The sequence below is a fragment of the Oncorhynchus mykiss genome, chromosome 15 (assembly GCF_013265735.2).
Source record: "Oncorhynchus mykiss isolate Arlee chromosome 15, USDA_OmykA_1.1, whole genome shotgun sequence".
Taxonomy (NCBI): Eukaryota; Metazoa; Chordata; class Actinopteri; order Salmoniformes; family Salmonidae; genus Oncorhynchus; species Oncorhynchus mykiss.
This window is the reverse complement of record NC_048579.1, coordinates 20,971,654-20,985,669: the sequence shown is the minus strand read 5'-3', so window position 1 is coordinate 20,985,669 and position 14,016 is coordinate 20,971,654. Positions and strand designations below refer to the sequence as shown.

Here is a 14,016-nt window from a genome sequence, read left to right as displayed (position 1 = left end):
CAGCATTCAATTACACTAAAATGATGTTACTGTCACAAAAACACAATCTGGCCACCAGTCATGTTATCAGAAATACTGTTTAAAAATCTCTTTAGTTGTTTTCTGGGGGGGAACTTGTACAAAACAAAATGTCAATGATACAATGTTAAAGGCCATGTACAAGATCAATATGATTGCTTTCTGACGACATCAATACACAGACAAGACACATAACAGCCCATTGTTTACTTAACATTTTATTTTCAATTAAATCAGGTTAAAGTTATTTACATAATTACATTGCTGGATTACTTAACAGATAATCTTAAGCAAACAGCATTGTCTAACATTTTATTACTATTGTCAAGTTGTTAATAGTTATTTTCATCATCAATAATATCAATATTAATATTATAATTGTTGAGTGCATTGTAAAGAAACTACCAAAGACCGGCAGAGGGAGGCGTTTCGTTAGGTAAGTGTATTTTTCCCTCCCTAACTCCAAACCCCATCCTGCCTAGCCCACATCTCTGCCCTTCGCTCAGAGAAGGCTGTGGAATACAGTGCCTTGCGAAAATATTTGGCCCCCTTGAACTTTGCGACCTTTTGCCACATTTCAGGCTTCAAACATAAAGATATAAAACTGTATTTTTTGTGAAGAATCAACAACAAGTGGGACACAATCATGAAGTGGAACGACATTTATTGGATATTTCAAACTTTTTTAACAAATCAAAAACTGAAAAATTGGGCGTGCAAAATTATTCAGCCCCCTTAAGTTAATACTTTGTAGCGCCACCTTTTGCTGCGATTACAGCTGTAAGTCGCTTGGGGTATGTCTCTATCAGTTTTGCACATCGAGAGACTGACATTTTTTCCAATTCCTCCTTGCAAAACAGCTTGAGCTCAGTGAGGTTGGATGGAGAGCATTTGTGAACAGCAGTTTTCAGTTCTTTCCACAGATTCTCGATTGGATTCAGGTCTGGACTTTGACTTGGCCATTCTAACACCTGGATATGTTTATTTTTGAACCATTCCATTGTAGATTTTGCTTTATGTTTTGCATCATTGTCTTGTTGGAAGACAAATCTCCGTCCCAGTCTCAGGTCTTTTGCAGACTCCATCAGGTTTTCTTCCAGAATGGTCCTGTATTTGGCTCCATCCATCTTCCCATCAAATTTAACCATCTTCCCTGTCCCTGCTAAAGAAAAGCAGGCCCAAACCATGATGCTGCCACCACCATGTTTGACAGTGGGGATGGTGTGTTCAGGGTGATGAGCTGTGTTGCTTTTACGCCAAACATAACGTTTTGCATTGTTGCCAAAAAGTTCAATTTTGGTTTCATCTGACCAGAGCACCTTCTTCCACATGTTTGGTGTGTCTCCCAGGTGGTTTGTGGCAAACTTTAAACGACACTTTTTATGGATATCTTTAAGAAATGGCTTTCTTCTTGCCACTCTTCCATAAAGGCCAGATTTGTGCAATATACGACTGATTGTTGTCCTATGGACAGAGTCTCCCACCTCAGCTGTAGATCTCTGCAGTTCATCCAGAGTGATCATGGGCCTCTTGGCTGCATCTCTGATCAGTCTTCTCCTTGTATGAGCTGAAAGTTTAGAGGGACGGCCAGGTCTTGGTAGATTTGCAGTGGTCTGATACTCCTTCCATTTCAATATTATCACTTGCACAGTGCTCCTTGGGATGTTTAAAGCTTGGGAAATATTTTTGTATCCAAATCCGGCTTTAAACTTCTTGACAACACTATCTCGGACCTGCCTGGTGTGTTCCTTGTTCTTCATGATGCTCTCTGCGCTTTTAACGGACCTCTGAGACTATCACAATGCAGGTGCATTTATACGGAGACTTGATTACACACAGGTGGATTGTATTTATCATCATTAGTCATTTAGGTCAACATTTGATCATTCAGAGATCCTCCCTGAACTTCTGGAGAGAGTTTGTTGCACTGAAAGTAAAGGGGCTGAATAATTTTGCACGCCCAATTTTTCAGTTTTTGATATGTTAAAAAAGTTTTAAATATCCAATAAATGTCGTTCCACTTCATGATTGTGTCCCACTTGTTGTTGATTCTTCACAAAAAAATACAGTTTTATATCTTTATGTTTGAAGCCTGAAATGTGGCAAAAGGTCGCAAAGTTCAAGGGGGCCGAATACTTTCGCAAGGCACTGTAGATCCAGTGAAAGTCACTATACATGATCTACCATTAACTTCTATTGGGTACAACATAATCTGAAAACACAACCAAAACAAACTGCAAATGCATCCAACAAGTTTGTATAGTTACCAGCTCGGTGTATTCATTGCGTGCTACAAATATGGGGTCAAATACTACACTTTTGACGAAATGTAATACACTATAAGTTAATTTGTCCAAATACTTATGACACCTTCATATGGGGGGGGGGGACTAGTTTGCATTTCTAAACGGTAAAACAGACATGTATGAAAATAACCTTAAATAAAAGTTGACATTATCTACTGTCGCCTCATATGAAACATTTGATCTCAAAATGCTGGAGTATAGAGCCAAATTAAAAGTTTTAGCTTCACTGTCTAAATAAACACATAGGGGAGTGTAAAGGTGTGTCCATCCATTCTCTACCATACATGTCTATTTACACAAGGTTTTCAGATTTGAATGCACAGACACTCTTTCTATCATCTCTTCCTGTCTTCAGAGGAGCCTACAGTAAGGTGGGTCTGAGAGCCTAGACAAGACCATCAAGATTAATGACCCATAAACAGTATTGGCTCCAGGCCACATCTGAAAATGTAATTCATATAATTTTATCACATCCAATCAAGTTTGAGGTACTACAGTAATTTTCTCTCTTTTTTATCAACTGATTGTAGGAGGGCGCCTATTACTATTTATTTGATGCAAGTTCACAAAGCTTCCTCAAACAACCCTCAATTATAACGTAACTCAATTCATCTTCAATCAATCCATGTTATTTTCCCCATTGCCTTTAAGAGCAGTAGACAGATGTGCTCTATCAACTTGGCTAAGTGCCAAGCACAGTACAAAAGCATTCTTCCAAGATCCAGCACTATGTAACAAAACTCCTACTGTTTTTTATCAACAGATAAGCCAGCATTCATTAAGTTAAAGAAACTAGGTTTATGGTATTTACAGGACAGTAGATCTGCCTCTGTGAGCTGTGTGTGATGCCATGCTCTGTCAGATCATACACATCAAAGGTGGGCGTTCTGGAGCATGAGCACGAAGCAGCTGATGCCGTTCCGTGACACACAGGCCTTATAGGAAAGGTAGGGGGGACAGGTCACTGCATGACGAGCACTCTCCACACCGCCATCCGACCGGGGCCACACATACGCGTGCGCATACACACATTCACGTACATACACACACACTCACTTCATTGGCAGAAATGGAGACAGACGAACGACGCATGGCCGCCCCACCCACACTCCTGTGTTAGGAATGACTAGAAAATGATATGTTAGGAAGAGTAGATTGTGTGGTTGATTCTACCATGTCCCTTCACTGGCTCTACACAACCATCTTAACCAGACAACACTTCTCCCTCTTCATTTTTACCCATCTTCCTTTCTGCAGCATGGACCTGGTGACACTCTGGGCTGGCGTTATGACTGAAGTGTGATGTTTGGGCGGCTAGGTCTCTGGGTTGGGGGTGGCCAGCAGGGGAACGTTGTCCCTCCTCCTCCGGCCCAGCGGGGGGCGTCGGTACTGCTCCCCATCGGCCAGTGTCTGGGGCAGTGGTTTCCTCTTGCTCTCAGGCAGCAGCAGGATGGAGAGCACGGCCAGCAGGGCCAGGGTGGAGTACACCACGTGGTGCAGGAAGTAGCCATAGTGGTTGCGTAGGTCCATGAGGGGCGAGGTGAGGCGGCCCACGCAGCCCAGGGCCAACACCGTGCCCACGCCACTGCCCCTGGACAAGAGAATAAGGTCAAAGGTCAGTGATCTCCAAAAGAGGAAAGGCCAGCGAAGAGAGATAATACGAGAACCAAGCCTGAAATGACACCCATTGACATTGAAGTCTAACATGCCTTTAAGGCCAAATAATACACCTAATACAAAGAACAGGAAGACTCTTGTGACAGTCTATGAGTTACTGGTCCTTACCTGATGATGGTGGGCATGATCTCTGCAGTGAAGAGGACACAGAGAGAGGCAGCCGCCTGGGAGGAGAAAAGTCCCATCACTGAGAATACAGTGATGGCCGTCTCACTTAGATCTAAGAGAGGGACAGGAGGGAGAGTTAACTTAGCACTGAACTCCCCAGTCTCTGACTGGCTTGTGATTACAGCTGAAACTGAGACATGGCTTTGATTTTACTGCCATTGCAGTGTCCTACATGAACTGATATACCACCATTCAGCCACAAGGTGGCACCATGCAAAAAGGATCTGTGCTTCCAGTAATGAATGTCCATTGAAAACTTACGGAGTCATAACTATACTGAACAAAAATATAAACGCAACATGTAAAGTGTTGGTCCCATGTTTCATGAGCTGAAATAAAAGATCCCAGAAATATTCCATATGCACATAAAGCTTACTTCTCTCAAATGTTGTGCACAATTTTGTTTACATCCCTGTTAGTGAGCATTTCTCCTTTGCCAAGATAATCCATCCACCTGACAGGTTGGCATATCAAGAAGCTGATTCAACAGCATGATCATTACACAGGTGCACCTTGGTGCTGGGGACAATAAAAGCACACTCTAAAATGTACAGTTTTGTCACAACACAATGCCACAGATGTCTCAAAGTTTTGAGGGAGCGTACAATTGGCATGCTGACTGCAGGAATGTTCAACAGAGCTGTTGACAGAAATTTTGATGTTCATTTCTCTACACGCGCAGCTTAGAGGGAACAGGGGACATTACATCTATTAAGGGCAACTTCCACCTTGAGCACCAACTTACACTCCACCAGTCCGAGGAGAATCAGAGATGCCAGCCCTGTCATTGTCATGGCGAGGAGCAGGATACCACGGCGACCGCACCTGTTCACGGTTGCCCATAACAACAGCCAGGCCCCTCCTCCCGCACAGACGGACAGCAGATAGGTCCAATAGAAGCTGGGGGCAGTGCCTCTGACATCACCCCGAAATGAGCTGTAACAATGACTAATGCCATGGGAAATGAACCTGACAGACAACAGGAGAGAGATGGAGATGGAAAATCATGGTCTGTTTGGCAACTACTATAGTCCTATGTATGCTTACCAGTACAATGTTGATAGAAGCAAGGGCAAACCTATACATTAGGTTGTTTGTATGTAATGCATACACTATATGTGGTCTACATACTGATACTACTATGTTTGCTTACCAGAATGTTGTTATTACTTGAAATGAGTAACCGGTGCAGTTACATGTAACTAAACAAAGAAGTTAAACTTTCATGTACTGTAACTACTGCAGTACTACTAATACTACGATGCGTGCAACTATTTAAGGCTAAAATCATACATTTAAACAATACCTGTGTGTGTGTGTAAAAAGCGAAGGGGTGGGCCTGGGGAAATGTAACCATTCTCAAATTCATAGACGGGGCTATGTGTAACCGATGTGAAATGGCTAGCTAGTTAGTGGTGGTGCGCGCTAATAGCGTTTCAATCGGGTGACGTCACTCGCTCTGAGGCCTGAAGTAGTTGTTCCCCTTGCTCTGCAAGGGCCGCAGCTTTTGTGGAGCGATGGGTATAGATGGGTAAAGATGCTTTGTGGGTGACTGTTGTTGCTGTGTGCAGAGGGTCCCTGGTTCGAGCCCGGGTCGGGGCGAGGGGACGGACGAAAGCTGAACTGTTACATATGGATGCAAGGACTGACCATCCATGATATCAAAATCATAGTTGTAACCATCTTTTGAGACTATACAGTGTTTGTTTACATATATTTTGTTTACAATTCATTTATAAGTCCAAAAATGAATGTGGCAACTAAGGATTCCAGCTTTAAAGTGTGACCAAACGTGTGTGGGCTAACTTCGAACAACACAGTTAGGTGACTTACGAGGTGAAGCCGAGCACACACATGTTTTTCCAGATGTTCCGGCTGTGTACAAGCTCTGGGAAGGACAGGTGGGGGTAAGTAGAGGTAGACGGCTCCGAGTCCAACTCTGCAATAACGACAACAATGTCACAACACCATGTCACGTTGGAGGCATCAGCAGAGACGTTTTCAAACAATAGACAGCAAGTCTCATGAAAAGACCGACACAGAAAGACAACATGGTTCCCACACACCTGTGAAGCTCTCGTCATCCCTCTCTCTATCTCTTCTTTCACTGAAGGAATTCAGATCAGCTGATCTCTCAGAGAGAAGAAGCCAGCGAGGAGACTCAGGAAATACTCCTGGAATACTGAAACAAAACAGACATTTTCATGTAAATTCCTAGCTTCCATATTACGATATACTCTCTCCTGAAACGGCAATGTTATATTAGAATGAAAAAAAGAACAATATGCCACTTAAAGGAGGCTTTTATCTGAAAGAGACTTTTACAGTCATGCGTGTCCACTACAGAATCGAACCCACTATCCTGGCGTTGCAAGCACCGTGCTCCACCAACTGACAGAGGACTGCATTTTATTTTCTCTGTGTCAAATTTGCTATTTGCAATTAAAGTAAATGCTGTTTAACTAAAGGAGGCAGGTAGCCTAGTGGTTAAGAGCGTTGATCCAGTAACTGAAAGGTTGCTGGTTTGAATCCCCGAGCCAACTAGGTGAAAAATCTGCCAATATGCCCCTGAGCAAGGCAATTAACCCTAATTTATCCTGTTAGTCACTCTGGATAAGAGTGTCTGCTAAAATGTAAATGTAAGAACACTGCACCTTGAAGACAACTGCTAATGTATTCTGACTTGAGCTAATTGCTGAATGAAGCAGGGGGCTTTAAATCAATACAATGCTCTCAACAAGTTAGTTTGCATTTAGGTCTTTAATCAAATTACTACCATATTCCCCATTCCCTTGTGCATAGGTTTCTGTCCTCCAACACAGCACACACACTCACCCGTAGGTGAGGAACAGAGAGAGTGGTGCAGCCCCCGCTCCGAGTAAACCCCTCCAGGACTGGCAAGACAGAGCAACACCCAGCAACAGCAGCTCCCCAGAAACCGTAGTTAGTCCTGCCACCATGGTGACCAGCAGACGTAGTGAGGGATCACAGAGTTCAAGACCTTTCAATCAAACAAACAGAACAATTAATGATTACAGACACAACAATGTTGTACAATTAGTAAACAGGTTTGGTCTTTGGTCAATTCTCAAAATAGTTTTAAGGTGCAGTAGTGTTTTGATGCTATTATTTAGAGCCTTGTGTACTATGGCAGGGGTTCCCAAACTTTTTCACTCGCGGGCCCCCCCATGGCATCCAAATACAGTTTTAAAGCTCATTTTCTTGCAATTCTATACATTTCAACATGTCTAATGTGTAGTCGTGATATTTGAGTGACAAAAAAATGATCTATAGGCTAAAAAAACGACATAAAAAAATGGTAGCTGACATGGGCTAGTTGATCTGGATATTTCTGACACTTTATGAATAGCTCTCTAAGGTACAGTGCCTTCGGAAAGTATTCAGACCCCTTGACCTTTTCCTCATTTTGTTACGTAACAGCGCTATTCTAAAATTGATTAAATAAAATTGCAGTAATCTACACACATTTATTAATTTATTAAAAATAAAACACAGAAATACCTTATTTACATAAGTTTCACCCTTTGCTATGAAATTCGAAATTGAGTTTAGGTGCATCCTGTTTCCATTGATCATACTTGAGATGTTTTTACAAATTGATTGGACATGATTTGGAAAGGCACACACCTGTCAAAATAATGTCCCTCAGTTGACAGTGCATGTGAGAGCAAAAACCAAGCCACGAGGTCGAACGAATTGTCCGTAAAGCTCAGAGACAGGATTGTATCAAGGCACAGATCTGGGGAAGGGTACCAAAACATTTCTGCAGCATTGAAGGTCCCCAAGAACACAGTGGCCTCCATCATTCTTAAATGGAATAAGTTTGGAACCACCAAGACCCTTCCTAGAGCTGGCCACCCGGCCAACCTGAGAGAAGGGAGAAGGGCCTTGGTCAGGGAGGTGACCAAGAACCTGATGCTCACTCTGACAGAGCTCTAGAGTTCCTCTGTGGAAATGGGAGAACCTTCCAGAAGGACAACCATCTCTGCAGCACTCCACCAATCAGGCCTTGGTAGAGTGGCCAGACAGAAGCCACTCCTCAGTAAAAGGCACATGACAGCCTGCTTGGAGTTGCCAAAAGGCACCTAAAGACTCTCAGATGATGAGACACAAGATTCTTTGGTCTGATGAAACCAAGATTGAACACTTTGGCCTGAATGCCAAGCGTCACTTCTGGAGGAAGTGGCACCATCCTTAAGGTAAAGCGTGGTGGTGGCAGCATCATGCTGTGGGGATGTTTTTCAGCGGCAGGAACTGGAACACTAGTCAGGAACAAAGGAAAAGATAAACGGAGCAAAGTACAGAGAGATCCTTGATGAAAACCTGCTCCAGAGCGCTCAGGACCTCAGACTGGGGGCAAAGGTTCACCTTCCAACAGGACAACAACCCTAAACACACAGCCAAGACAACACAGGAGTGGCTTCGGGACAAGTCTCATACCCAAGAAGACTCGAGGCTGTAATCGCTGCCAAAGGTGCTTCAACAAAGTACTGAGTAAAGGGTCTGAATAATTATCTAAATGTGATATTTCCTTATTTATTTATTATTATTTATTTTTAATCCTAAATCCTGTTTTTTCTTTGTCATTATGGGGTATTGTGTGTAGATTGATGAGGGGGAAAAACAATTTAATCAATTTTAGATTAAGGCTGTAACCTAACAAAATGTGGAAAAAGTCAAGGGGTCTGAATACTTTGTGAAGGCACTGAATGCAATGACTTACATGACAAGAAGAACTATCCAATTTCAAAATTGCACCTTGTGCATTCTACTACTCCAACTTTCAAGAATACATTTAAAGACAGACTGAGTTCCTTTGGGGGGGGCACCCCCCTCTGCCGACCCTTCGCACAGTTTTGGAACCACTGTACTATGGCATCAGTATCTGGATAGTACTCACGTGTGATGTAAAGCGTGAGGTAGACACCAGCACTAGCAGCAGCCAGGCAAAAGCGCATGACAATAAAGATAGGGGGGGAGGTAGAGACGCACACGAGCACGCCAAATACCACCGAGAGGGTTAGCGAGGAGAGCAGTGTCTTCAACCTGCCCAGTCTGAGAAAAAAACAAGGAAGAGAAAATACAAAGATCTTAGGGCATAAGCAGAGGCCTCTGAACACCATAGGCCAGTTTCATGGAAATTAAAGCCAGGCATAGGCCTCATAAACATACCTCGATTAAGCTAGTAATGAAAAGGGTCATTTTAGATCAAATGTTTTGTCATGACCATGTAAATACATAGTAAAATACATATTATGGACACCTATTGTATATTCCCAGACTTTCTCAGGACTGAGATGACAAATATACTCAAACCATGTTCATTGCACCAGGATCATTGTCTAGATTCAAGTGCAGTCTAGGCCCGAGTCAGTGAAACTGTTGCCGAAAGCATCATTTTTTGTTTGTTAATTCAATTGGCTTCATCTGACTCTCAATCCTCAAGAGGTCTCACCCCCCTAGTCTAACCCTCACCTTTTCCTCTGTATTTCTAGTGTCATCTTACCTGTCAGCAGCAAAGCCCAGTCCCAGGCATCCTGTCAGAACACCCAGGATAAAGGACACCTCCTCGACTGGGACCAGCCAGTACTGACCACACACCAAATCCCACTGGGAGAGGAGAGAGAAGGAAGGAGGTGGAGAACCAACAAAAGATTACAGAAAGAGAAGAGAGGGAGGTAGACATATGTTTCATTCCATCAATAGGACATTGTTCCAGGTAATACAAAACAACTTATTTCAACCAAACTACACTATATTGAAATGTTATTTCAATCATTTCCATTTTGTTAGAAATAACTTGAGCATGGCTTTGTTATTACATCTGAAGTGCTCCGTTGGTGCATTTGCTACTGTTGAAAGCTAAGTGATTACAATGAGATAGCATAGTTTCTGGGCAGAGTCAGGAAGCTGCTGCTAACAATGCCTTATGTAATAGGACCCTATGCAGGGACACATGAAGAGCCTGTCACATACTATCTATCACTCATCCTATCCCTGGTTCGGCATGGCTGAACTATATACACTGAGCAAAAATATAAACGCAACACGTAAAGTGCTGGTCCCTTTTTCAAGACCCCAGAAATGTTCCATTAGCACAGAAAGCTTATTTTTCTCAAATGTTGTGCACAAATTTGTTTACATCCCTGTTAGTGAGCATTTGATCCTTTGCAAGATAATCCATCCATCTGACAGGTGTGGTGTATCAAGAAGCTGATTAAATGGCATGATCGTTACACAGGTACACTTTGTGCTGGGGACAATAAAATGCCACTCTAAAATATGTAGTTTTGTCACACAACACAATTCCACAGATGTCTCAAGTTTTGAGGGAGTGCCCAATTGACATGCTGACTGCAGGAATGTCCACCGGAGCTGTTTCCAGTTAATTTAATGTTAATTTCTCTACCATAAGCCGCCTCCAACATCGTTTTAGAGAATTTGTCAGTATGTCCAACTGGCCTCACAACCGCAGACTATGTGTAACCACGTCAGCCCAGGACTATTTCTGTCTGCAATAAAGCCCTTTTTTGGGAAAAACTCATTCTGATTGGCTGGGCCTATGCCCTCCCAGGCCCACCCATGACTGCACCCCTGCCCAGTCATGTGAAATCCATAGATTAGGACATAATTAATTTATTTAAATTGACTGATTTCCTATTATGAACTGTAATTTAGCAAAATCTTTGAAAATGTTGCATGTTGCGTTTATATTTTTGTTCAGTATAGTTACCTCACAAATGAGAGCACGGTCGATAGCATTCATATGGACGTGCTTGGAAAAAATAAGAAATGCCAAACTTGCACACAAACAAGTTCACAAACTGCCCAAACCAGTTATGAACATGAATCAAAAGCATTATAATACCCTTTGCCCGAGACCTATGACTTCCATTTCTTCCCTCTTATACTAAAACCTCAATGTCAAAGGAGCATATAGACATCTGCCCTGACAATTCTACTACAAAATGGTGTTACAAGGCATTTGCTTAAAGATGTTTAGTTCAGTATTTCTACTGAAGCCTTATTGATTAATGGTGGAGACTGGTGAGGGCTGTTCTGGCTTCTGAGAGAAGTTGCTGAAGCAGCATAGTGGCGTTATACTGGTCGATCATGACTAAAGGTAAAACTACACTCTGAAATCAACCGCTGAATCGAGCCTTCTGTCTATGAACAGAGAGACTGGATGGTGTTCCTGCTGTCTACAAGCACATGGTAGAAGGCGCTGCAGTTGTCTGTCTCTTAAATTACAATGACTCCTTGAGACCAGTGTATGTTTAGCTAACCACAGAGGGCAACGGGCCGACAGAACAGCTTACAGAAGCACCAGGTTTCCCACCCGCGTCACGCATGGAATTCAAAACAAACAGAGAGAGAGTCCACAGTGAGCCAAGTGAGAGCTAAAGACCATGGAAAATTGTGGGTGTGGTGGACAACAGTTCTGCTAAAGACATTAGGCCTGAAGCGTCATAAGACATTTTTATAATAAGTACACACATCCTTACTGCTGCAAAGCAATGGATCATGTTTTCTGACACTGAGAGTGCTGTGACTGTTTATGACATATTTAATCAAAGCAGTGTTAATGGTGAAGGCATGTTTTACCATGTAAGGGAAGCAGTGCTTCACTTATGAGAATATACTCAGTAATGCATTACGTAATTTGGATTCTGAGACCGGGAAATACAAACTAATCAAGAAAACAATGAGACCGACAAAGTTCCTTGAGGTACCTCAGTAACAATGTTAATTCTCAATCCTTCTGTGACATTGTAGTCCCAGCCAGCATCGCAGTTCTCCACCCCGGACTGGGTACCGTTGATATACTGCTTGCACTGAGACAGCCCCCCGCTGTCACCCACTCTGCCCCCTTTCTCCCAGGGCAGGGAGGCGTTGAGGACCTGCGGGGCAGGCGAAGGTCCTGGGAGGCGGCAGTGGTGGGGCGACGCGAGAGTGAGCAGGGGATCCGAGGAGAGAAGGAAGGCCAGGAAGAGATTGGGCAAGAGGGAGAGACAGATGAGCATCCTCTGTTTCTTCCTCCCTAGGGCCAGGACCATCACCTCCCCCGTGGGAGGCAGGGAGGGGGGAAGCGGGAGGGAGGAGGAGGGAGCGGGAGACGAGGGAGTGGGAGAAGAGGGGAGGGGGGGAGGCGGACAGGGGGAAGGGGAGGGGATGGGGGACTCAGGTGATGTCATGACTGAGGGTCAGAGAGGTTGTGGTCGATCCTCAGATGGAGTAGGAAATATGGGAAATATCTGTGGAGGGAAAACATTTAAAAAATAATGACACTGACCATGACTACTTTCTTCCAAATATATTATTAGCTACAGTGCACCTGCAGAATATGATGAAATAACAACAATTGTTCAGTGAGTGAATGAATCTTCATTCTTATTTATTTACAGACTTAAACAGTCTTTTTTTTCGTTTTGTTACTTTTATAGTGCATAATCATAAACCCTGGCAATCCCATAATAGAGGGAGCAATGCCAACCACATTAAATCATGATAAGCTTTATATTACATTGGTGGATATACCCATTCTATTGCTGGGTGACTCACACAGGAAGTGTTTATTTGTAGCATTGCTATACACGTGTAGGGAATACATTATACAGCTGTATCCTATTGCCCAAGATCAAAACAAGGTATTTGAACATGTTGTTGTGAGCCTACACTATCAGCCACAAGTGCACATGGTCCGTTATGTTAATGTTCTAGGCTGCTACAAGGCCAGGAAGTTCTGCGAAAGGAATTCCAGTTACATAAGAGGCTTTTCAGACAGGGAACAGTACTGCATGGAAGGAAAAGAGCAAACGCATATTTTAATAGAGGTAACATAGAGCAACACACAAACCACCCGAAAAAAGAACATTCAAGTAACATTGTACGATCCCACTGGGCAAAGACGTCAATTCAACGTCTTTTACACGTTGGTTCAACGTCATTTCATTGCAAAGACGTTGAAACAACGTTGATTCAACCCGTGGGATGAATAAATGACAAGCCTACACTGAAATGGTGGTGTCATATTAGGTCACTGACACAAGTGCACGCACGCACCTGCCCCGGGCAGACAGACAGCAAACTACATTATTCTGTAAATATACAATATTGTCACAGTTTGGGTGGCATGGGGACAATAGCAGCACAATTACTTACCCCTTTCCAGTGTTACTATAGTCGTCAGATATTATAATACATCCGGTAGGTTAACGATTGCCCACTGTCACTTTCAAACGTCCGTTTTGGTAAAGCCAAAACATTGCAGGGGATAAAGGGAACAGTGTTCCGAACTGAGTTGGATTTTCACCGCATTCCCTTTACTCTTCCTATGCGTATTCTCTCTGTCGGCTGTCGATTATTCCATCCTCCTGTAACATAGGCTACTGTCCCAGGGTAGTATTGTATGAAGAAGCACTAGAAACTAAAGTAATTTCAGAGAAGAAAACGCAGTTTCAACATAGACACCTAATGAAGCAATTTTTGGGCTATATTGTCATGCTCGACTTCTATGGTGCCTGATTTCTAATGATGTTGCGCGACCCAAGTGTATGTCCGCCGACATGAAAGAAGTGTTAAGTAATTAAATAATACATAATTATTTCCGACATCATCTTAAAGGGGACGGGTGACAGCCATAGTCGAACCGATCCTCTCTGGGACAAAGGGGGTGGAAAACTGCAATGGGGGAAGCGACATTCAGACTCGTGAGAAATCGGGTGAAATCGTTGAGGAGACGTCCCCTCTTTCACTGTAAATTAAGCCATCTGCCGCATGGTGGGGCCATAATTCATAGATTATTCTCAAGGTTGAAAAAGCGCAC

At 43.1% G+C, this 14,016-nt stretch overlaps 1 protein-coding gene across 1 annotated transcript; it reads right to left on the bottom strand.

Annotated features, from left to right (window-relative positions):
* Positions 1-2,219: 2,219 nt before the first annotated feature.
* Positions 2,220-13,866, bottom strand: slc22a17 (solute carrier family 22 member 17). The gene is made up of 10 exons (XM_021562689.2): positions 13,353-13,866; positions 11,924-12,445; positions 9,697-9,800; positions 9,091-9,245; positions 7,005-7,170; positions 6,236-6,351; positions 6,003-6,108; positions 4,915-5,138; positions 4,110-4,221; positions 2,220-3,915 (listed from the first exon to the last, which is right to left on the bottom strand). The coding sequence occupies exons 2-10, from the start codon at positions 12,383-12,385 to the stop codon at positions 3,639-3,641; spliced, it is 1,722 nt and encodes a 573-aa protein (XP_021418364.2). The 5' UTR covers positions 12,386-12,445; positions 13,353-13,866; the 3' UTR covers positions 2,220-3,638.
* Between the last annotated feature and the right edge of the window lie 150 nt (positions 13,867-14,016).

Coding starts and splice junctions, on each gene's coding strand:
- slc22a17 (XM_021562689.2), bottom strand. CDS start 12,385: ATGACATCACCTGAGTCCCCCATCCCCTCCCCTTCCCCCTGTCCGCCT. Junction 9,801..11,923: donor GAATTAACATTGTTACTGAG/GTACCTCAAGGA, acceptor CTCCTCTCCCAG/TGGGATTTGGTGTGTGGTCA. Junction 7,171..9,090: donor CCTCACGCTTTACATCACAC/GTGAGTACTATC, acceptor TTTGATTGAAAG/GTCTTGAACTCTGTGATCCC.